This window comes from Cyprinus carpio, chromosome B5 (genome assembly GCF_018340385.1).
Source record: "Cyprinus carpio isolate SPL01 chromosome B5, ASM1834038v1, whole genome shotgun sequence".
Lineage (NCBI taxonomy): Eukaryota > Metazoa > Chordata > Actinopteri > Cypriniformes > Cyprinidae > Cyprinus > Cyprinus carpio.
In genome coordinates, this window is record NC_056601.1 from 35774931 (window position 1) to 35798626 (window position 23696).

A 23696-nucleotide genomic window follows, 5' to 3' on the forward strand; every position below is an offset into this window, starting at 1 on the left:
GACGTCAGTATTGAAAACACAACTGATGCTGTGAAAGAGAAACACCAGAGACAGAATCAAACACAGAGAACAGCCCAGAGATCTGAGACACAAACACCAGAGACGCTCAGATTCATCACTGCAGAATACAGATTCACCTCCACGTTTGATCATAAGAACTCAATGTGCCAGCAGTAATAGAGAACAAAAAACACCAATAACCACCATCAAAAAAAAAACAAAAATAACAATTTGTGATTTATAAATCATCTGGAAAGAGCTGAATAAATACGGGAAAATCTGGATTCTTAGGTAGCAGAAACACCTAAATACTTATAAAATAAAACTAAAAGAAAATCTGGAATCTGAGGGAGCAAAAAAACACTAAATACTGAGAAAATCATCTTTAAAGTTGTTCAAATGAAGTTCTTAGCAATGCATATTACTAATCAAAAATTAAGCTTATATATATTTACAGTAGGAAAATTTACTAAATATCTTCATGGAACATGATCTTTACTTAATATCCTAATGATTTTTGGCATAAAAGAAAAATGTATAATTGTGACCCATACAATGTATTGTTTTATATTGCTACAAATATACCTGTGCTGCTGATGACTGCTTCTGTGCTGCAGGGACACATATAGGATTTAAAATCGTTGTGTTCGTTATGAATGGGGTTGCAGATTTTCAGCAGAATTTGGCTACTTCTAAACTTGTGACGGGTTGATTTTCACTCACAGGTTAAAGGTTGTTTTATAAAGAAAAGCCTGTGCTAGAAGCATCCCATTTCCACCACTAATACCAAGCCTTAAATGCATTTAATGCGCTGACGCTGTTACAGTTTTGTACTATTCTGCATTGATCTCCATCACCTATTAAGCATCAGCTGGGGCTCATGTCTCCAAAACATTTACATCATCTACAGATCAATGCAATGATTATGATTATACACACACAAACACACATCATGCTGTCACCCGCTGCCCTTAACAACTGATGTGAGTGAAGCAGAACTGTGCAGAACCTCTTTATATAGCAGCTCTGACTGCAACACGAGGCTCTGGGTTCAGCTCAGCCTCCATCATCAGCATTCATTAGAGTTACTAATCACACTAGTATCATGTGAACACATATAATGTTTAAACCAAGTGGTGACACTTTCAAAACAGTATGAATTTTAATGTTTACTCTGCTCAAATAACCAACATAGATGCTGATGAGCCTGCGATACAGTATAAAACTTCTTAACTAGCTTAACCAGCAAGGCTTCCTTTGTCAACCAGCACTAACCACCAGGAATCAGTCTGGACTGGTATGTAAGTAAGTTAGACTGGTATGCAGAGTTAGTTATATCTAAATGCTGATGATGGAGCTGAACATGTGACATTCCTGTAACGTCTGATCTAAGATCAGTTCTAAGATGAAGCTTGTACTTGAACTGAGAGAAGCATGAGAACAAACCTGGCCCTGGATCAGTTGATAAGGGCATGAAGATAAAGAATAAGAAACACAGATGAAGAACAGAGAGAGGCAGACGCTGGACACACATCAGATGAGCATGTTTAACATTTAATACGTGACGTGGCTCAATATGCACAGAGAAATTAATATTGTCTTTAAATGATGAGTATAAACTGTAATTGAACCCCCTTCACCTGATTACCAGCCGCTTTCTTCTTGTTAATCTGACTGCTTCTCTGCTGGGCACTAGACAGGACAGAATTGAAAAAAAATCATAAAAAAATCAATAAAACAACTACAAAACAAATACATACGGTCAAAAAAATACCTAAAAAAACTTAATAACATCATTTAGCAACCAATAATAATTATAAAAAATAAAAAAATAAAATTATCCTTATATTATATTTATTATTATTTCTAATTACTATTAATATCATTTAATGTTAATAATAATAGTAATAATAATTATTATTATTTACATTTATTTAAAAAAAAATATTAAAAAAATTATTAATTTTTTATAGTAATTATTTCTAACTAATATAAAATTAAGTTTTGATATATTTATAAAATAATATAATCATATATTTATTATATAAAATTATTAATTTTTTATAGTAATTATTTCTAACTAATATTAGGATTTTAATGTTAGTAATAATAATATAATAGTAATATAGACATAATAATTATTATTTTCTATCATATATTTATTATATACGATTTGTATTGTTATTGTTTATTGTTAGTAATTATAGTTATAATTTTTTTAATCATTTTATGTTGTTTATTTATTATTATTTATAATTAATATTAACAGTTTAATGTTAGTGATAATGCTAATAATAATATAAAATAATAATGATTATATATTTATTATTTATAATTAATATAATTTAATGTTATCAATAATAATATTATTATTATTAATATTAAAATTATTTATAATTTTATATTATTATATTAGTAGTTATTTATTAGTAATATTAACAGTTAAATTTTTTATATTTTTATATGATTGTGGCACTATGTTGAGTCACTTGATCTACAGTGAAGCATTAATTGTTTATATAATAATAATAGTAATAATGCTATAATTGTAATTATTTTTATTGCTTACATATTATATAATCATTGTTATTATTACTATTTTAACAATTTTTTTAATATTATTATTCATTTTAATTAATTTTCTAGTTAAAAATTTGATTTTATGGTCATTTTAATCCCAGGGTTAAATAATCGATCCAATATAAAAATCAATTTGAAAATCAAATGAAGTCTTCATGAACTCACTTGGCAAATCCGATGAAGTCTTCATGGTTGGTGTTCATATACGCCAGCTCGATGTCGATCAGCAGCAGCACCTGCGACCGCAGCAAGGAAAGAATCAAATAAACAGCTGATTAAAGCAGGTTTATATGAGGATATGACGTGACTCACCTGTTGTTTAGTGCGGCTCTCGCGGTCGCGGATGTGCTGCGTGACGATCCGCTCCATCTCCTCTCTCAGCATGGGATACTGGGCCAGCTGTGACACAATCACACGCGTTTGTGATGCCAAACACCACACGAGACGAGAGTTCACAACAGGGACACTCTTACTAAATAATGAGCGCGATTGTAAAATAGATTGCTTTTGAGAGAAAACCTGTTGCAAAGTCTTTTTTAAAGCATCAACATGAACACACTATTAAACATAATCTTGCATTAGATATGTATGCATATGTGGAGAAAACGAGCTGACGTTAAGAAACATACAGTATGTCACATGACTCTAAATTTCAATGCATCGGCGTAGTTATGGTGAGCCTCTCAGCTTTGCAGTTTCCCGTAATTCTGCCAAATCTAGGTGTTTTTCCAAACGAATCATTCACAATAAAACCAGGAATGATCAGCTGTGATTTGATGTTGAATACTGTAATAATATATGATGCTGATGCACTGGAACTTACAGTCAGTGTAGAATTAAACACACACACACACACACACCAGCAGAGATGCAGGGATGCACTGAAGCATCTCATGATCAGGGATCAGCAGTAGAAATGAGATGAAGGTTACTGAGAACTTGTGTGGATTCGCACCGACGGCCCTTCACCCTTCACAGCACACGCTGCATAAATGAGCCTCTTTTATATCATATCATAAAACCACATGAAATCATATGACTGTTCTGACAGCCCACACTTCATCTGGCCTTATTATGACTGACTTACAGGACATTTACTCGCCCTTGTCTCGTCCCAAACACGTGATGTTCTTTTTTTCTAACATGAAAAGAGCGTTTCTGAAAAATCTTCATGCAGTTCTTTTTCATTTCTGTCAAGCTCCAAAAAACGTCATAAAACTGACTGAATTATTGTGTTTTCCTCATTTATGAATCAAGTTTAAATCCATATTGCGACTTGATGCATGCATGTGTGCAGTAAACAAATATGTTTGAATACTCCTCAAACTAAACCTAATAACAACTTCATAATACATATTTACCTCAAAAAATCATCAAAAATGACTCTCAAAATACAAATCTACTGCTATTTTGCATATATGATGCTTTATGGATTATTCTGGAGCTTGAAGATCTCATTTTGTGCTTCAAGGAAAAAAACAACAACATACGAGTTTGGAAGCTGAAGGTGAGTGATTTATGGGATTTCTGAGTGAGCTGTTTCTTCTGATTTTTAGGCACAAAACAACGTTCAGTCCAAATCCACAAAAGGCAGAATTCAGTGTTGATGAAATGATAAAAGAGGAGAGAAAGAGGGGATGAGAGAGAAACAGAGATGTTCTGGTGTGACGGTTAGTCTGCTGGTGTAAGATCTTCCAGCCTGAAGCATCAGTTATTTCATGAATGTCAAACAAAAGAGACGTTATTCTCACGCTAGAACTAAAACACACACATCTGACAGAAAACACACCAACAATAACTGAGAAAACGGGTAAAAACTGGGCCAAAAACCAGGGAGCATGCGTCATTAACACAAATTCAAACTGGGGAACTTTGGATGAAATCTCTACGCTTCTGTAAAAAAAAAAAGGACACAAGTACTTAGTAAATTAAATCAACACAGACAAAATAAACCAGGATGGAAACTGAGTGGTAAGGATAGACCGATAGTTGCTGGACTGATGGATGAATCCTAGAGCTATTCTACATTTACATGAGCAAATCTGACTAGATCCCTAAACAGACGATACTGTAGATCCATACAGAGTAGATAAGAAATCACAGAACACTGATAACCAATGGCACACATTCTCTCAAATCAGAGTTTGCCATCAAAAATGTCACAATGGGAAAAAAGGGCTTTTAATGCAAAAACAACAACAACAAAAAAAGAGGTTAAATATGACCTGGAGATGTTTTGAGATGCACACTAATCTTGTTACTAAACCTGAGAATACAGACACCGTCCCGAAGCACTGGTTCAAATAGTCATGTGATCTCATTAGCACTTGTGTATCTGTTAACTAAAATTAAAACAATAAATAAAGCTGAAATAAAAAAAATAAATAAAATAAATAATAATTAGCTAAAAACAAACAAACAAACAAAAAAGCACTTTAGAAAATTATGCCTTGGCAACAAACTTAAAATAAGTTTAAGCTGAAGTACTAAAATTAAAAATAAATTAAAGCTAAATAGAAGAAATATTTAAAAAAACATTGCAAAAGTAAATAACAAAATTACTAAATCTGAAAATTAAATACAAATAAATTTAAGCTAAATAGCAGAAATTTCAAATCCATATAAAATTAGCTACTAAAACTTAAAAAGAAATTAAAAATATAATAAAAAAATTAAAAAAGAAATTAAAAATATAATAAATTCAAAATATTAATAAATGCTATAGTATATATGTATATTACTAAACACACTAAAACAACATATGGACAAATTCAAAAATGTGAAAGTATGTACAAGAAAAATAAGAGACAAATATTTATGACTCCTCTGTCCTCATATAAACACTGATAAACACTCGAATACACCTGCGTTCAGCTGATCCTCAATTACACAAAATCAAACAAACGTCTAAACTTCACAGGAAAGATGTCACAGTATCAAAACAATCCCACAATGCACTGCACTACACGAGCAGAATGAGGAGAAGAGAGAAACGCAGCGATTCACCAGAATGTTGTCATCACTGAGACACCTTTAATGTTTGAGTGAAGAGGTCTGGAACGACATGAGCGTGAGTAAATGATGACAAAATGATCTTTTTTCTGTGCATTATTTCTTTAAACTATATAAAAGACCCTAAAAGCATCGCCACCACCTTCACTCTCAACCACAGATCCTGTAAAGTCCAGCCATCGGTCTATCCGTACGTTACAGATAGACGAGGAACGGAGCTTCGTTCCGCTTTACCTTCTCACTACATTTGCGAATGGTGAAGACGAGTTCGCTCACGACCATATCTATACATTTCAGGCACGGCCCGTTTAGCTTTTGGATCTGCTTTTTCACTATGGCCTCAAAGGCCAGGTCGGGGGTGAACAGGCCCGTCCTGTAGAGGAAGTCATGGAGGAAGAGAGGAGGAAGAAGAGAGAGGTGGAAGAATGACAGACAGCACAGAGGAAAGAGAAGGCAAGTGATGAGACATTTGGTTTCTCCTCAAGCCATTCGACAGAAGCTTCCAGAACACAGCTGTGCGAACCGAAGGCAGTCCGAGGGGCTCTTATTGTTCTTCTGCAATGCATTTATTCATCAAATCACACTCACAGGAGCACAGACTGCCGTCAGCCGCATCTCTGCCTCCCTCGAAACTTCTGCCTCTAAAACACGGAGAGGTCAGGACGCTGAGGTCTGCTAGATGAACACATCCTTCGTGAGAGGAAAAGCTTTACGTTTGGTTTGGATGCTGATGTGCATCAGAGTTATGCTGTAAAAATTAATGCTATTTTAACCGTAAACACTGTAAAGAACCTGTTAATTGGGTAGCAATGATGGTGCATTCAAGTCATGTTGGAAAGGTCTCACAGCCCGAGAAAATATGTTGGATACGATGCAAGCAGCATCTGTATTAATAGTAGAATTCATGAAATCGAATCTAAAAGTTGCATGTACAAAATACCAAACAAATGTATAAATTGTAATTTGCAATGAAAACCGATAAATGGACATTCCCAAAAATGGTGTAAAAACAAACTGTAAATTAAAAAAAAATAATTACACAAAAAAAGTCAAACAATGCATTGAATTCAATGTGAAATTCAGAAGTAAAAATAGTTTTAAAATAGTGTTTTATTGTAAAGTGTACTCCAGTAATCTATCTAGTTTTATTTTCAACTTCGAAAAATCATTTTTTACTGCGTACATTTGGGTTTATGCTATATTTTACTGTGTAATGTTAAGTTATTGCATTATTTTAGTGTCATGCATTGTAAAATAAACAAATAAATAAAAATACAAAATATTAAACAACGTTTTAAAGAATATTAAAATCATTACAAATATTCATAAAATTACTAAAACTGAAACTAAATGAAAGAAATACAAAAAACAAAAGCACAACAAAAAATAAATTAAAATAATTTATTATTATTATTATTTTTATGTGTAAATAAAAAAGATTTCTTCAGAGTACGTTTTACAAGAAAATACTATACAAAGTAAAATCATGATTTTTTTATTTTTTATTTGTGTGTATGATAGTCTGTTATAAAGATAAAAAACAGATTAAAATGATTACGGTTAATGTAATCATTCAGTCTGTTAAATGTAAAGTCTTTATTTTTCTGGCAAGATTTTTAACCAGCATAACCCCAGCCTGGAGCAAAATCATCGAAATCACACAGAAATCAAACTATGATCTTCGCTCATCTAGCGGTGAAGCCTCAGCGCCCGCGGCCCTCCATACAGAAGCTAAAGCTGCCATTCTACCCAGAATCCCTCTGTCCAAAGCCGCAGGCACACACACACACACAAGCCCCTGTCACAGCACTGGTTTGGGTCCGAGCCTCCAGCAGGCCTTTACCTTCTTGGTACACTGTCTAACAGTATTGACTAGCTCAGAAATGACCATGTCCACACATTTCTGGCACGGCTCTTTAATCTTCCCAATCTGCCTTTTCACAATGGTCTCAAAGGCCATGTCCGGCGTGAAGAGCCCAGTTCTGCCGCCGGAGAGAACGACAGGCGCAGGAGAGAAAGAAAAGGAGAAATTGGGCGGATACAAGAGTGTTAATCCAAAAGAAATACTATAAGAGAAGAATGAAGAACTGAAAGTATGGCTCCAAACGTCCGGCTGCAGCTGCGCTCAACTGTTACATTTAACACATTCAAATATGTTTAACGTATTTAAATGTATCAAATTAAGTTTAATTATCACTGAAGCTCAACATATCAACAAAACTAAAGCTGAAATGAGAACAGCATGAGTAGAAAGGACATACTGGGTGGAAAGAACGATGGAAAGGGTCCTAATGTGTACTGTATTAATTTAGCATGTTAACTAATTAAATTATTTATATGTTTCACATTTAGACATCAAATTAAGTCCAGTTTCGTTATTTAACTATCAAGATGTCTGAAATTACCACTAAAACCAGATATATATATACACATTGATAAACTAAATTGATAAATAAAATATATATATATATATATATATTGATAAACAATAAAATTAACTCATTGATAAACTAAATTATATATATATATACACATTGATAAACTAAATTGATAAATAAAATTAACTCATTGATTAACTTAATTGATAAATAAATAAATAATTCATTGATGTTAATTAATACAATTAACTACTGTTAAAAATGTTTATTATTTTTTGCATCAAAACATTGTGCATTAAAATTCTAAAAGAAAAATAAACATTAAAATTGTACATTTTCGCTGAAATATATATATACATATATTATTGAATATGTATTAATTAACATTAACTAGCAATGAAAAATACTTTTTATTTATCAACAGTGTGAGTTAATTTAATTTATTAATTAAGTTTATCAATGTGAGTTAATGTTAGTTACAACATTTAATGTTTAATGTAAGCTAATGTTTACTAAGGGGACCTTATTGTAAAGTTATTTTGTTTGCATCAAAACAAAATGCATTAAATAAAAAAAGTAATATTAATAAATTAGAAAATTAAATCAAATAAAATTCTATTTCAGAAAGATTTTTCACTTACAATAATGCTAGTAAATTTAAATTACAAAGAACCAACCATAATTAATAGTAATAAATTATAAACATGAAAATGATTTTTTGTGAATAAAACAGATTATTGTAATGCATTTTTTCAAGAAAATACTATTTCAGTTTTTCTACTTCAGAATTTAAAGTTCATTCATTGTGTTAATTGTGATATTTACAAGCATATTCTGAGTGAAAACTGTTTCTGCACTACTTTTTTTAACCACGTGTTTATGGTGGTTGTCAAAAAAAAAAGTAATAAAACATATTTTAGTGATATGGTACATAAACATTATGAGACATAATCTGTTGGACAAATGGAGGGTCATAAAGTAAGCCATATGGCAATAATCAGCATGACACAAGCCTGATGTTAGTCACTGAAGCGCAGACATCATGTTTCTTGCTCTAAACACAAGCGAGACGCAGTTATAACTGAAGGACACACGTGCCTGATGCCGTGGATGTTCTTGATGGCGTAGCTGATCTCCTTGCGCAGCTCCTTCTCATCAAACTCCATCTGAGGACAGACAACACAGATAATAACTCAAACCAGCAACATAGAACCTCGTTTTCAGATCAGAACGTTTCAACAAAAACTCAAACGAAGGGAAGAAAATCTGATTTATTTTCATATTTCATCCCTCCTCAATTGTCAGCAGCCCACTGAAATATGGGAAAAGCGATTTTATACTACATTAATAATATAATATTATATTCATTTATAATATATAATAATATTAATATATTATAGAAGTTTTAAGAATAATTACGATTTTTTTTTAGATATTTTAAAATAAGTCTCTTATGCTCCCCTGCTGCATTTATTTGATAAAAATACGACAATATGAAATAATTTTATTTATTGAAATATATTTCATTGAAAATAGTTATTTTAAATTATAATAATATTTTTTTTTCTGTATTTTCATCAAATAAATGCAACCATTTTGATTTTTATTGTCTATTTAATTACATTATAAATCATCCCAAAGTTTTATATATATAAATATATATATAAATATATAGTATAATATATAGTATATATATATATAAATAGGATATACTATAAAATATATAGATAAAATAAAAATAGAATAGATCTATTAGGTAGGAAAAAACGATTGTATTTTGGCACAAAACAGAAAAATATAAAAAAATATATAATTATTACGGTAATAAAAATCTATTAGGTAGGAAAAAACAATTGTATTTTGGCACAACAGTGAACTATTGAAAATTATTTATTTTCCCATTACATTAATAAAATAATGGAATCATGCAAATTTATTGTTTTGATTTTGGCTTGAGAAATCATACAAACATATAATTTATAATCATGATAGATATTTCATAGGATCACGTTATGGATTAGCATGAGAGTTTTTGCATTACAAACCCAAAATAACAGAAAAATAACAGACATAGAAATACAAACCCAATAAATTAGAAAAAAACTAAATACAGAAATAATCAAAATCCACAAGAAACACAAACATAAAAGAACATCAAACACATCCTTTTATCAACTACATCCTGTTTACAGGAACCTCAAACAGATCTGTGGATCAACTACTTCCTGTTGGCAACTTCATACTCATAAAGTGTGTGTGTGTGTGTACCTTAACATATGACTTTTCCAGGCCACAGGAAGGCGGAATGTTTTACTCATAAAGGCTGCGCTGAGGCCCGAGGGAGACACAATCCTGCGCCGTGACTCATGTGTTACTGCTGCTGCTGAACGATACAGAGACTCATTAATTACATTTTTTTATATCTCTTCTTTTTACCAAAGCTGCATTTATTTGATCAAAATTAGAGTAAAAATTGCTAAATATTATTAGAATGTAAAACAGCTGTTTTCTGTGTGAATCTCTGTTAAACTGTAATGTATTTCTGTGATGTGCAGCTGTATTTTCAGCATCATTACCTCCAGTCTTCAGTGTCACATGATCTTCAGAAATCATTCTAATATGATGATTTGCTGCTCAAGAAACATTTTCTGATTATTATCAATGTTTGAACACAGTTGTGCTGCCACAATATTTTTTGTGGAAACTGTGACACATTTTATTTTTCAGGATTCACAGATAAAAAAAAAAAAAAAAAACAGTGTTTATTTAAAATACAATATTAAAATTCACATAATATCATTTTTCACTTACACCCTACATCTCATTCATTTCATTTAATGCCTCCTTGATGATTAAAAGTGTCAGTTTATTATTTTTTAACTGTGTTCAACATTGATAATAATCAGAAATGTTTCTTGAGCAGCAGATCATCATATTAGAATGATTTCTGAAGATCATGTGACACTGAAGACTGGAGTAATGATGCTGAAAATACAGCTGCACATCACAGAAATAAATTACAGTTTAACAGATACTCACATAGAAACCAGCTATTCTGAACTATAATAATATTTCACTATTTTTACTGCATTAGTGATTAATAAATGCAGCTGTACAGACTCTACATCAGGACTCATGCGGGCTGGTGTAAATGCAAAGCCTCAGACACATAATTCTTAATGTGTGTGTTTGCATTTATCATGTCCTATCTCTGAGAAGTGCACATGTGCTCTCGCACCTTCACCAGCTCGAAGGGGAAGCGCTCGTGGAAGATGCGATTGATTTTGGCTCCTCCAGACAGCTCATCCGTGTCTATCTGATCTCCTGAACCCTCGATGCGCTTCTCGAAGTCCACCGAGAACTGCTGCACCATCCTGAAAGCAACAATAAATACACTGAACACTCATCAGCTGTAGTTCTGTCTCAGTGAGCCTGAGGATCTGAGACGGTGAATGTGATGCACTGACTGCAGCAGGGCTTTGGTCTTCCGGGACGGATCGTCTGGACGGAAGTTCTTGTATTCCTCCACTTCCTTCTCGATGGACAGCAGCTGGCTCTGCAGTTTAGCACGCAGCCCAGGGAGCGTGTCACGGATGTGATTGGTCAGTTGCTGCGGAACAGAGAAGTGAAAACAGAGATGAAAGTTGAAGACAATCAGACCGAAGGTTGAAGATTCATTCCCACAATAATAACAGTAAACTTAGCTTTCATACAGCAATGTTAAACGTTACTTCTCAAAGTGCTTTGCAAAGTAAAAGCAGTTCATTTGAGTTCATTTGCAAAAACAATCCTCAGAAATCATGTTTTTTCATTTGCATTTTAATTAATCTCAATCCAACTGCAGCTGCGTTATTTTGACTAGGTTAAAAAATAACTAAAAAAACAGCTAACTAATACAATAAAACAATAAAAGCATGATAACATAAAAAACATGATTTAAAAAATAAAAAAAAACTTGAGTTATCTGTTTTTGCAAATAAACTCTTCATATACTAATTTAATAATGTAAAGTATACCATGGTTACAAAAAGTACTAATGTTATACCATATTTTTTAAAGAATAGAATAGAATAATTTTAATAATAGAAACCATGATATTCTTCTAAGAATCTTTTAAGTGCATAAATATTATTATGATAAATATCAACACTATAAATTTTATTGTTATGTATCACCATTAAGGGCAGCTTTGTGATAATAAAAAAAAACAAAAAAAAAACGAACAAAAACAAAAAACAAAACATTATAAAACACCACATGAAAACGAATAAATTCTAATATCAAAACTTTATTTTTTATACTATTGCACCATTAAAGGTAGCTTCTCCACATGCAATGTAGAATCCAAATACAAAACAATATGTAAAATGTACAAAGTTTTTACTTGTTTGACCCCAGTTCATAAATACTGTACATCACAACCTTTTTGTAAGATATGTGTTATTCATATCTGTAATATAGAACAAAAATACTTTGAAATGACGTGTAATATGACTAAAACAGAACTAATGAACAAACTAAAAAGCTAGTTTAGACGGAGTTACCTATCATTTTTCGTGTTTGTCGACGTCTGTAGTATCTACTAGCTTTCATCTTTCTTGTTCACATCCTTTCTTTTTTAAATCGTGTTGCTTTTTAATATTGAATCTGTTTTAGAAGTAGCGGGGTAGAGTTGTAATATTTTTCTTGATTATTTTCAAGCAATAAATGAATAGTGTTTACTATGGTGATTTATACCCTTATCCAGTAATATATAGATGCTCTGTGGCGTGCAAAGACTTTATTTCTCATGACAATAAAAGGCCATGTATCATTATTTGTATCTAGCCTAATTAATATTCATGAGTCTGGCGTTTCCTCACTCCGCCCCCCACAGCTTTATCCTGCAGGTGCTTTCAGTTGTTATTTTTAAACCTCTGCTGTGTGTGTGTGTCCCGAATCAAACCAGACAGAGAGTTTAGGTTGATGTTTGCACATTGGAGCTGTTAAAGCCTCACCTGGTTGAGGGTTTTCTGCAGGTACGGCGTTCCCATGCGGTCGGCCAGGTGTCTGTAACTGGGGTGAGACAGGAAAAACTTCCTCTCCGCCGCCATAGCAGCGTTAATATCCTTCCTCCCGTCGATGTCTTTCTGACTGCGGTTCACCACACCGATGTAACCTGCAGTCACACAAACTCTTCAGCGTTAGATGAGTAAAGAGTACAAGCGACTGTGGTTCAGATCACTGGTGAGAAACGATCGAGTGCATGCTGAGATCTCCGATTGCAGGCTTTTTTATGAGCACAGCAAATAATCAGAGAAACTCATTTGTGACCCTGGACCACAAAACCAGTCTCATTTGTCTGAGATACAACTATTTGAAAATCTGGAATCTGAGGGAGCAAAAAAATCTAAATATTGAGAAAATCATCTTTAAAGTTGTTCAAATGAAGTTCTTAGCAATGCATATTACTAATCAAAAATTAAGTTTTATGGTAGAAAATTTATTAAATATCTTCATGGAACATGATCTTTACTTAATATCCTAATGATTTTTGGCATTAAAGAAAAATGTATAATTGTGACCCATACAATGTATTGTTGTCTATTGCTACAAATATACCTGTGCTACTGATGACTGCTTCTGTGCTGCACATTTGTGATTTCTCTGTTCCTGTGAGTTACATGACATGTTTTTTTGTTTTGGGAGTGAGGTACAAATATATAAAGAGAGTGAAAAAGAAAGAAGCATGTCTGGATTAAGAGGTTAAACACTCCAATCTCTGATTCCAGTGACGTGGCTCGAGCGTCTGAAAGCCAGGATCCGTCTCAAGCTTGTTTGTGGTTTTACACGAGTGGAGACGAGCTGAAGACGCGTTTGATGGGAAAACCTGAAGTGTGGACGTGAGCTGCGAGTGGAAAAACTTTACGTCAGCACACTGCAGCCCAGACTTTCCCATAAATATCCTTTATTGCCCAGCAAAGAAAAAAAAACAATGTTTTTTCCAGATGTGTCAATGAAAAGAAGACATTGTTTTTCTCCTCTCGTATTCTCTCTTTCCTCTCACAGACTGCAGCGGTGAGAAACACAGACGGTACTCCACTAGAGGGAAACAGAGAGCTGATGTTCATTTCAGACTGGAGCTACTCCAGTGAAGCTGTTAAAGCTGTGCAGTACTTTACCAAACTATGGTTTAGTTACAAAGAGTACAAAGTTACTAGTAGCTGTAGTTTCCATTTTTTTATATCTAAAACTAGACTTTTACATTTTCCTAAAAAGCACATAAAAATAGGGAAAATGTAAAAATATATTTTTATTGATATAAATTTTTTTTTTTTGTGTTTATTTTTGCATAAATGTAATTTTTTATTTATTTTTTATAAATGTTTTATTTCATTTAAAAAAATAATTGTATATATTTTAATAAAATATAGTTGGATATATTGCAGTATTTACTTTTTGTTTGTTAATCAAATCAAAAATATGTAAAATTTTAAATAAGTAATTTTAGAAAATCAAAATAAGACACTTGCTAAAAAAATATATATATTTTAAAATTAACAACATTAGAGAATTGTCATGAACATGCAAATGGGTTGTTAAATTATTGAAATATTAATGTAAATTTTTTAAGGGGATTTTTTTTTTTTTAAATTAAAATAACTTAAAATTATTCTTGTAAATTAAATATAATAAAAAAAAAATACATTTCTGATGAATGAGGAAAATAAGTGGCTGGCACAGTTTTTCTGCATAAAACAAAGCAATAGGAACTGTTGAAGAAATGGGATTTCGAGGGCATTAAGATGTCACAGCACACAACTGAGAGCTGGATTATTATGGATTATTTTCATAAAGATCCTGACCTCTCCGCAGCGGCAGCAGCTTGTTTTCCAGGATATCCCGAGCGTCGGTCCCTTCATCCATTAGATCGAGTTTAGTGATCACACCGATGGTGCGCAGACCTGCTCACACACACAAACACAGATCACAGAAGAGCACAAGCACAGTTTGATCAGAAAACAGCACACAAGGTCAAATGAACTCAAAGCTGTGTCCAGTTCCAGTTGTTTTGCTGAGCCAAGGTTTCACAGATTAAGGCCTTAAAAGGTTCTTAAATCAGAGCTGAAAGACTTAAATTCATAAAGTAATGGCATTAAATATTGTATACACTGCAAAACTACAAATATCTAAACATCTTTAAATCAAGATACATTTACTGGAGATGGAAAATAAAGATATGATGTCGTTCTTGCTTTAATCATAAACTCACTTCATTTTGATCAGTTTCTCAGAAAACAAGACTTCATATTTTCTAAAAGCATCTTGATTTAAGAATCTTTAGATATTTGCACTGGAAAACAAGACAAAAATACTGAGGAAGAACATCAGAAGAAACTCATAATCTGTACTTTAAAAATTTAAAATAACATACCAAATAAAACTATTGTTCACAAAAAGATTTTTTCCTTAGATTTTCTTCATTTGGTCTTAAAACATCTTGAATCTACTGTAATAAAACCTTCAGATACCCTGCTAATATGATGGTGTTCAAAAAATTTGTGGCCAAAATATATTTGAAATATATGTTGCAAACTGTGAAGTTCAATTAAATTTTGAAAATGCATTTAGTTTCAGTCTTCAGTTACCAAAACATGTTTTTAAAAGTATTTCAGGGGCAAGAAAATAAATTTCCAGTCTTACAGTAGCTACATTTTGGCTAAATACAAATGTGGATGGCCATGGATTTATAATGATTTCATAATATTGCACATATTGCATTTTTGGAGCATTTTAAATTATGTTCCTTGCTGAAGCTTAATAAAATGTGTTAGATGTTCTCAAACGTTATAGACAACAAATCAAGTTTTTCTCCAAATGTGGCATTTGTGGATGCATTTTTTGGGACTAAAATATATAGAGGGAAAATCTATATTTTTAAATGCTTCAAAAATATCTATATTTATACATTTAACATATATTTTCAAAAATATACAAAGAAATGTCCAAAAATAACAAAAAATTGTAGATAATATATTTACGTAAATATATTTTGAAACATATTTTAACAAATATATTTTAAATTTTTTAAAAAAAAATATATATATATTTTATAATTTTTAAAATTTTTGTAATGTATTTAAAAATATATTTGATTTTTTTTTGTGGTATAGGTTGGCTTAATACAGAATAATGTATCTTTGGTTGGGTTTTTTACCCATTTTCGCCAGTGTTTAATATAACTATCACACAAACAATCTGTATTTGGGCACAACAGCGTTTGTGGACATAACCAGAGCAGTTAATATGTGTTATAGATCACACGCACCCTGCGGGTCGACTTCTTTGGCGATCTTCAGGGCGTCAGAGTTGGCCAGATCAGAGTTTGCGGGCGACACGGCCAGCAGCAGGCAGTTGTCTTTGGTCACAAACTGCATCAGCATGTCTCTGATCTGATGCTCGATGTCTGCGGGCTGATCGCCCACCGGCACTTTAGTCATTCCTGGCAGATCCACCAGAGTCAGGTTCAGCACTGCGCACACAACACACAGTCAAGAGTGTTCAACAACAACAGATCACCCTTCATTCCAGCAGCTGCATATTTCCAGTTCACCAAACCCTTTGAGTCTCAAATACTTAAAAATCTTGTTTTCTTGAAACTACATAAAAACCCAAAAAAAATCACCCCAAATGTTGTGCCAACTAGTCAAACACAGTTGTCTGAACACAGAATTTCATATTGTTGAAATGTTAAGGCTTTGTGAGTTCCCAGCATGCATTGCAGCATGCGGTTACTGTTATACGATTATTTTTTTGCTGTCCGCTGGCTTCATTTAAACTTCATTAAATTTGCTGATTGCCAGCGTTCTTGACGTTTGTGTGTCTAGTTTTGAGGCCTAAATAAGCAATTTATACATATTAGTCTTGTAAGATGTTTTATAAGCAAAGACAATGTTGTCTACAGTACATATTAGACTAAGTTATCCATTAGGGCTTCTATAACAATTCACTGTTTGTCATTTGTGAGCCTGGAGCACAAAACCAGTCATATGTAGCGTATGAGGCCTGAACCAGACAAATTAAAGATTCGATCGTGAGCATGGTTGAAACAAGAGAAGCCGAATTCGTCGGAAAGGCAACAGGATGTTGTAAATCAACTCCTAGCATCACAGTCTGAAGCTAGATAACCAACCAGCTCTTTCACAGAACAGCTTTTAACATTAACACCATTAGAACAATTATTGACAATTTCAATTCGAAGAAGAGATTGTCTGATTTGGGGCAAGTAATCGAAGAGATGGACAGTCTGACCCTCACATGTAAAGCCATGAGAGTAAACAAGATCGTTGGATTGACTTCCCCCCACCTAGCAGAACCAGACTGAAATTCCTAAGGAGACCTGTTAACCCCTCTGGTCTTCACAGGACATATCCTTACTCCCCAGAATGGCACAGAGAATGCCTTCCAATGCATATATGCACCAAAATGAACTCAAAAAAAGACTTCTAAATGGATATCAGTCCATTGCTTAACTCCATATCATACATGTAACCCACACATTTTGATTATATTGTTTCTATTCACTTATTGTGCATGTCTTTTTAAATAACTCTTGAATAGCTTAAGGGATCATATTCATGTTTAGTATGTGTGTGTTCGAATCTTCTTGCTTGAAAACGTTTCTGACCATCAGTTATTTGTCAAATGTATCATATTCTTGTTATAGGAATCATGTCCAAATTATACCCTGCAAGAGCGGGGAAAATTCGGACCACGTGCTTGATAAGATAACATATGATTTATGAATGGGTGGGACAAACATGCAACACCACGAGAAAAGACAATATCTAATTGGTCAAGACAAACATTTGAGGTGTGGCCAAAAGGCCAGTTTAAATACTCAGGACACCAGCAAATTCTACTTTTAGCTTTGAGCTTGCGTTTAGCTTTTGCTATCAGTCATGCCGGTTTTTAGCTTTGCTTGTAGTCATGCTTTGTCATCACTTTTAGCGTTCTTCGAGCGCCGTTCCAGCGTGCTTCGGCCTGCACGCCTGCTGTTACTTAGCCACGATGAGAAGAAACACCACCTAGTCTCGTCAAACTATACTTCTGTTCTTTTACTTTAGTTTCTTTTCTTTTCCGTTTGAGAGTTTCGTGTTCTGAGTTAAGTTTTGTAATGCCGTGTCTCCGAGTCTGACCTCGCGTGCCCGTCTGAAACTACAACCAGCCCACAAACTCCGCATCTTCAGCCAAACGCCCAACCACGGGCTTCCCAAGACGTCACTTCAACGACTACTGAACTTTCCAGCCAATCAGCAACTCGGGAAACCCCCTTTTCAGCGACAACAAAGGGAACCCCGTTAAACAGGCAACGCAAGTAACCTCCAGACTCACATCTGTACTGGTGTTATCTTATATAATTTTAACCTAATTGATGAACTCAATGCGAGGGTTAATTAAGTGACTGATGGTTGATCATGTCTATGCAATTTCACATATTGCTATAAACTTGGGATTTCACATTTTCATTCTCTTAAACTCATTCTTTCCTAACGTTCTATCCTCCTGCAACGTGTGTGAATGTGTGAGTGTGTGTGCTTATGTGTTAGATTAGTTTATATGTCTTAGATTTATCTAATAAAACGCCTTATTCATATTGAAAAGAGAAGTATCTTGTGTTTTGTGCTTACAAGTTAATGTCTTAAACTGCCGATCTTGTTACTGTGCTAATTAAGTGTTTTCACTATACTTTGGATATTAATATCCAGCGCAGATTTGATGTTAAACGGCTCGTTCAGTGAATCGCTGGCCGTTTCAGTGATCAGCCATGAAACAGTGATTCTGTTCAAATTCCCTTTAAAATCTTAAATGATTCCCTTTGAGCTAAATTGACCTGTTTCCCTTACACTTAAGTGTCAGTTTTTCAAAATTGAGATTTATACATCATCTGAAAGTTCTGGCACATCCAACTGTTATATAGCTGTGATAGGCAATTTGGTTCTTTCTCATTATTTGACTCAGTGGGAGCATATACAGGCTAAACAAGAGCGGTGCCAGGATTGAGCCTTGTGGGACTCCGCATGTCACATTTGTAAATAAACATAAAATTAATAATGTGGTGAAAGTTTTACTTTTTTTTTATCCAGGAATACAGTAATTGTCATTTCAGTTGCTGTGACTATAATTTTTCTATTAGCAAAATAAGACAATCAGCATTGCATGAACAAACTAATTTACGTTGGGTAAACAAAGAAACTTTTTTGAGAAGAACTAAAAAACTCACGTTGAGAAAACTCAAAAGTCTTACTGTATCAAGTTGCCTTATTTATGTTTCTCAACTCCTTATTTTTTACAGTGCAGGAATACACTGAAACTGAGAATATCTGATGCTGTGAAGTTTGTGTGAGCTTGGTTAATGAATATAAATCTGACCGTTAGGCGAGTAGACGCGCAGGTTGATGGGCACGGGAGAAATGCCTTTGTTCTGGCCTGTGACTCGATCCGTCTCCGCCTCGATCTCCTGACGCACCTCATCGAAATCCGTGAACTTCTTCCCCTTACAGTGGAGGAACTCGGCATACACATCATTACAGTAAAAACTGATCACCTGAACTCAAAAAAAACCCATAAACATAAAACAAAACACTTCACTAAAACATTAAACAAAACAATTTTAAAATTAATAAAAAAAATATGTGCATGTGTGTTTTTATTTGATCCTTCAGGCTTTTCTGGCTCATTTTGCATTTCATGCAATGGTTTAATTTAATTATAATAATATTGAATAATTGTTCATTTATGATACACCTTGTTAGTAGTGATAAGTTAGTACACTGTAAGAAAAATATCTAAAAATGTTAAAGGTACTAGTCATTTTTCAGGACATTATCTGTTATCTGTTATCCGTTGTAACCCTCTAACCCCAAAACACAAACTATAATGCAAAATTAAAAATGCAGGTAAAAAACCTACATATTAACACAGATTATTATACATTTTAACATAGTTACTTAGAGTGCAGCATACTAACTAACTACTAATACACTGCTTAAAAGTATAATTGTTCAGAATGTGTAGTTTTATTTATTTACCCGGTAATAAAATAAAATGTTTACGTGTACATTTTCAATAATTCAGTGTATTTAAAAATAGTTATTTATATTTTAATTAGTGCTTTCAAATGATTAATCACATCCAAAATAAAAGTTTTTGTTTATGTGTGTGTACTGTGTATGTTTATTATATATATATATATATATATATAAATGCATTCACATGCATGTATATATTTCAGAAAAATTGTATTTCATATATATTAAATATATTTATTTATAATATACATTATATGATTAATCGTTTGACTGCACTAATTTTTATATCATGCATTTATATTATTTTACAAATATTATGCAAAAAAAAATAATAATTTGGATGTGATTAATCGTTTGACAGCACTAATTTTAATATCATGCATTTATATTATTTTACAAACAAAAATTTTTGCTGATATGTAAAAAAAATACAATTCTGATACGCGATTAAATAACAATTTACCTTCACCAAAATATAATCAACAAATCAAACCAACTTTCAGCAACAAATCAACCTAAAAAATGAGTTGTCAACACTGAGTGAATCACGTCATTACAAGTGCATCTGATGTGTTTCTGCAGGCGAGATGTACCTGATCAGACCTAAGGCTCACCTGTGGGGCAGTTGATGAGCTGCAGGACGAGCGGGCGGCGCGTGACGATGCCAGAGCCGCGCGGGAGAAAATCCCTGTGCAACAGAAGGACAGCGAGGTGAGTGACCAGACCATCACAGCAAACACTGCAGCGCTCTGGAGTCAAACCTGGACATGCATCTGATTCTAACACTCCTCTCTACAGTGAAGATGAAGCTGAACTTACTGACACCAAACAATCTGATGACACATGAATATTGTTTAGTGTGTGAATGCAAAAGAAATGTTGAAAGTAAAATACATTTTACAATTTGTGACCCTGGACCACAAAACCATTCATAATGGTCAATAAATAACTTAATAAATGAGCTTTCCATTGATGTATGGTTTGTTAGGAGGACAATATTTGTCTGAGATACAACTATTTGAAAATCTGGAATCTGAGGGAGCAAAAAAATCTAAATAATGAGAAAATCATCTTTAAAAATCTACAAAATATTTCTTAGCAATGCATATTACTAAATTGAGTTTTGATATATTTACAGTAGGAAATCTACAAAATATCTTCATGGAACATGATCTCTACTTAATGTCCTAATGATTTTTGGCATAAAAGAGAAATGTATAATTGTGACTCATACAATGTATTGTTGTCTATTGCTACAAATATACCTGTGACACTTATGACTGCTTTTGTGTTCACATTTAATATCAGCCCGTTTGCATTTCCCAGTGTATCAACATTATATTTTAAAAACATAAAAAAAACAAATTAAACTAAAATTAATTTTAATCACATTTAACATTTAACATTATATATTAAACATTTCTCATTCAAAATTAATCATTAAAATAAAAGCATTAAAATAACTAAACCTATCGAATAAAAATTAATAAATACTATATAGACCTTTGAAAAAAACAAACTAATAAAAATGACAAAAACAACAAAATCACTAAAACTTTAACTAAAATGAAAATGAAAACAGAAAATAACATCTAATTCAACAAACTGAATATCAACAATCAGTGATGCTAAAATAAGTTAGTTTACTTTATTTTAAGTACCAACTATTCAAAAGAGTTTAAGAGAAATATCACAGTTAAGAGGATGCTTAAAATGCTTATGCTCTGTACTGTGAATCTACATTTCTGCAGTAAAGATGATAAATATAATAAATTCTACCTGAATTAGATTTAATTAGATGCACTTTTTAAAATCTTTCATTCTGAGAACATGCAGTATTTGCAGAACAAATATTGTCAATAATGTGATGTGCTTTGGGCCCAAGGTGGAAAAAAACATGATTTCCTGAAGGTTCAGCAGTAAATACTGATGAATATTTCAAAACTGATGCAACACTGACATTGTTATTGAACTGAATTGATCGGAATGATGACTCTATTGTCTTCTGTAGAGCTGCTTTACAGCTGAAATTGAATTAGTTTTATAAATGATGAATTTAACAACATTAACACTGTTTATTTTCCTGTTTATTACTGCTCTGAAACAGTCTGTATTGTATAATCAGAATCAGAAAATGTATGTTTAAACATAAACAGAAATAGATGAAATTTGTATGTATAGTTGTGGTTTATAAATGTAATAGAACAGAATTTGCAAGGAATGGAATAAGAAATAAACACGACTTTTCATGCACAATGACAAGGAAACATCAGCACATGAGCAAACTTCTCTTAGATCTTTGCGCAGTAAGAGAGTGTTCTGGGAAGGGTTAATATAGCATTTTATATAATAACATTTCTGTTACTTCAAATAAAATAAAATAAAATCTAATATTTAAAAAATGAGTTGCCAAAGAAATGTTTCTCATTTTCATTTAGATAAATGTACTAACATATAAAAACCAAACTAAAAAATTAAAATAAAAAATACTTAAAAAATGACAAATTACTCAAATGTACTAAAAAAATTATTTAAACTTTAAAATTAAAATGGAAAAATAAAAACTAATTCAAATTATTAATAAATACTGTCCTAAGAAAATAATACTGAAATCATAAAATATATGTAAACTGAAATACAATTAAATATAGAAAAAAACCTAAATAAATACTAAACACTAAATTAACAAATACTAAGTTTTTTCCCCCTAGGAAACATTTTAATTTTCATTGTTTAACTTGATTAAATATGATTAAAAATAAAATAATATAAAAATGACAAAAACACTCAAATTAATAAAATAACTAAAAATAAAACGGAAAATGTTTAAATAAAAATTCTAAATATTAATAATAAAACTATAACAGTCTCTCACTTTGATTGATCCTCTTTTAACTCGGAACAGAGCTCACTTTCTGTCCCAGGTTAAAAGAGGATCAATCAACCCTGAGATCTGAGTGCTAAAACAGATCATATTACAGCCGCCTAGAATAATAAAAAAAGATATTTGACCCGGACGTTTTATCATGAGATTCACCAAAACACTCACATCCCTGCAGCTGTGTGGCTCAGAAACATCCCATAATACTAACAGCTACAGATCAACAGCAGCAGAAGCAGTGTGTGTGTGTGTGTGTGTGTGTGTGTGTGTGTGTGTGTGTGTGTTTCCCCGTGGAGGAGACGCAGAGGAGGACAAAAAGAGATGCGACTCTCTCTCTCTCTGTGTGTGTGTGTGTGTGTCTCTCGTCCCATCCCCCAGTGTCTGCAGGCAGCTGTGATGACGGACAGGAATCTAATCCCAGAGCACCGTCTCCTCCCCCACTGCATGCAGCGTCAGCATCACACACACACACACACACACACACACACACACACACACACACACACACACACACACACACATCACGACTGCCAGACGGACAGAGAGAGCATTATCCTGCAATATTACATGCTAATGTGCATTAAAAGGACAGTTCACCTGAAAATGAAAAATTGCTGTTAATTTATTCATTACACCCAAGAACAACCAATATTTATTTTTTTTTTTTTTTTGTCCTTGGTAATTCATAATATTGAAATCATTGGCTTGAATAAGAAAAGCATATAAAGGAACTGAAAATTAATCCCCGTGGCTCCTGGTTTTAATGATCTGGGT

General features: G+C 32.8%; 1 protein-coding gene across 16 annotated transcripts in view; it reads right to left on the reverse strand.

Annotated features, from left to right (window-relative positions):
- The window catches only part of dnm1a (dynamin 1a), a 65908-nt gene that overhangs the window by 29470 nt on the left and 12742 nt on the right, over window positions 1-23696 (reverse strand). For 11 of the 16 annotated variants that reach the window (XM_042723317.1, XM_042723332.1, XM_042723320.1 and 8 more), the window contains exons 2-14: window positions 20656-20729; window positions 19383-19532; window positions 16279-16482; window positions 14816-14914; window positions 12968-13128; window positions 11438-11580; window positions 11209-11344; window positions 9069-9136; window positions 5827-5965; window positions 2893-2979; window positions 2746-2816; window positions 1641-1692; window positions 1447-1452 (exon numbers count right to left, since the gene is read on the reverse strand). In XM_042723317.1, coding sequence (XP_042579251.1) covers window positions 1447-1452; window positions 1641-1692; window positions 2746-2816; window positions 2893-2979; window positions 5827-5965; window positions 9069-9136; window positions 11209-11344; window positions 11438-11580; window positions 12968-13128; window positions 14816-14914; window positions 16279-16482; window positions 19383-19532; window positions 20656-20729 — 1390 coding nt within the window. Of the gene's footprint in view, window positions 1-1446; window positions 1453-1640; window positions 1693-2745; window positions 2817-2892; window positions 2980-5826; window positions 5966-7435; window positions 7575-9068; window positions 9137-11208; window positions 11345-11437; window positions 11581-12967; window positions 13129-14815; window positions 14915-16278; window positions 16483-19382; window positions 19533-20655; window positions 20730-23696 lie in introns of all 16 variants that reach the window. The other 5 variants (XM_042723318.1, XM_042723324.1, XM_042723319.1 and 2 more) reach the window with 3 other exon arrangements.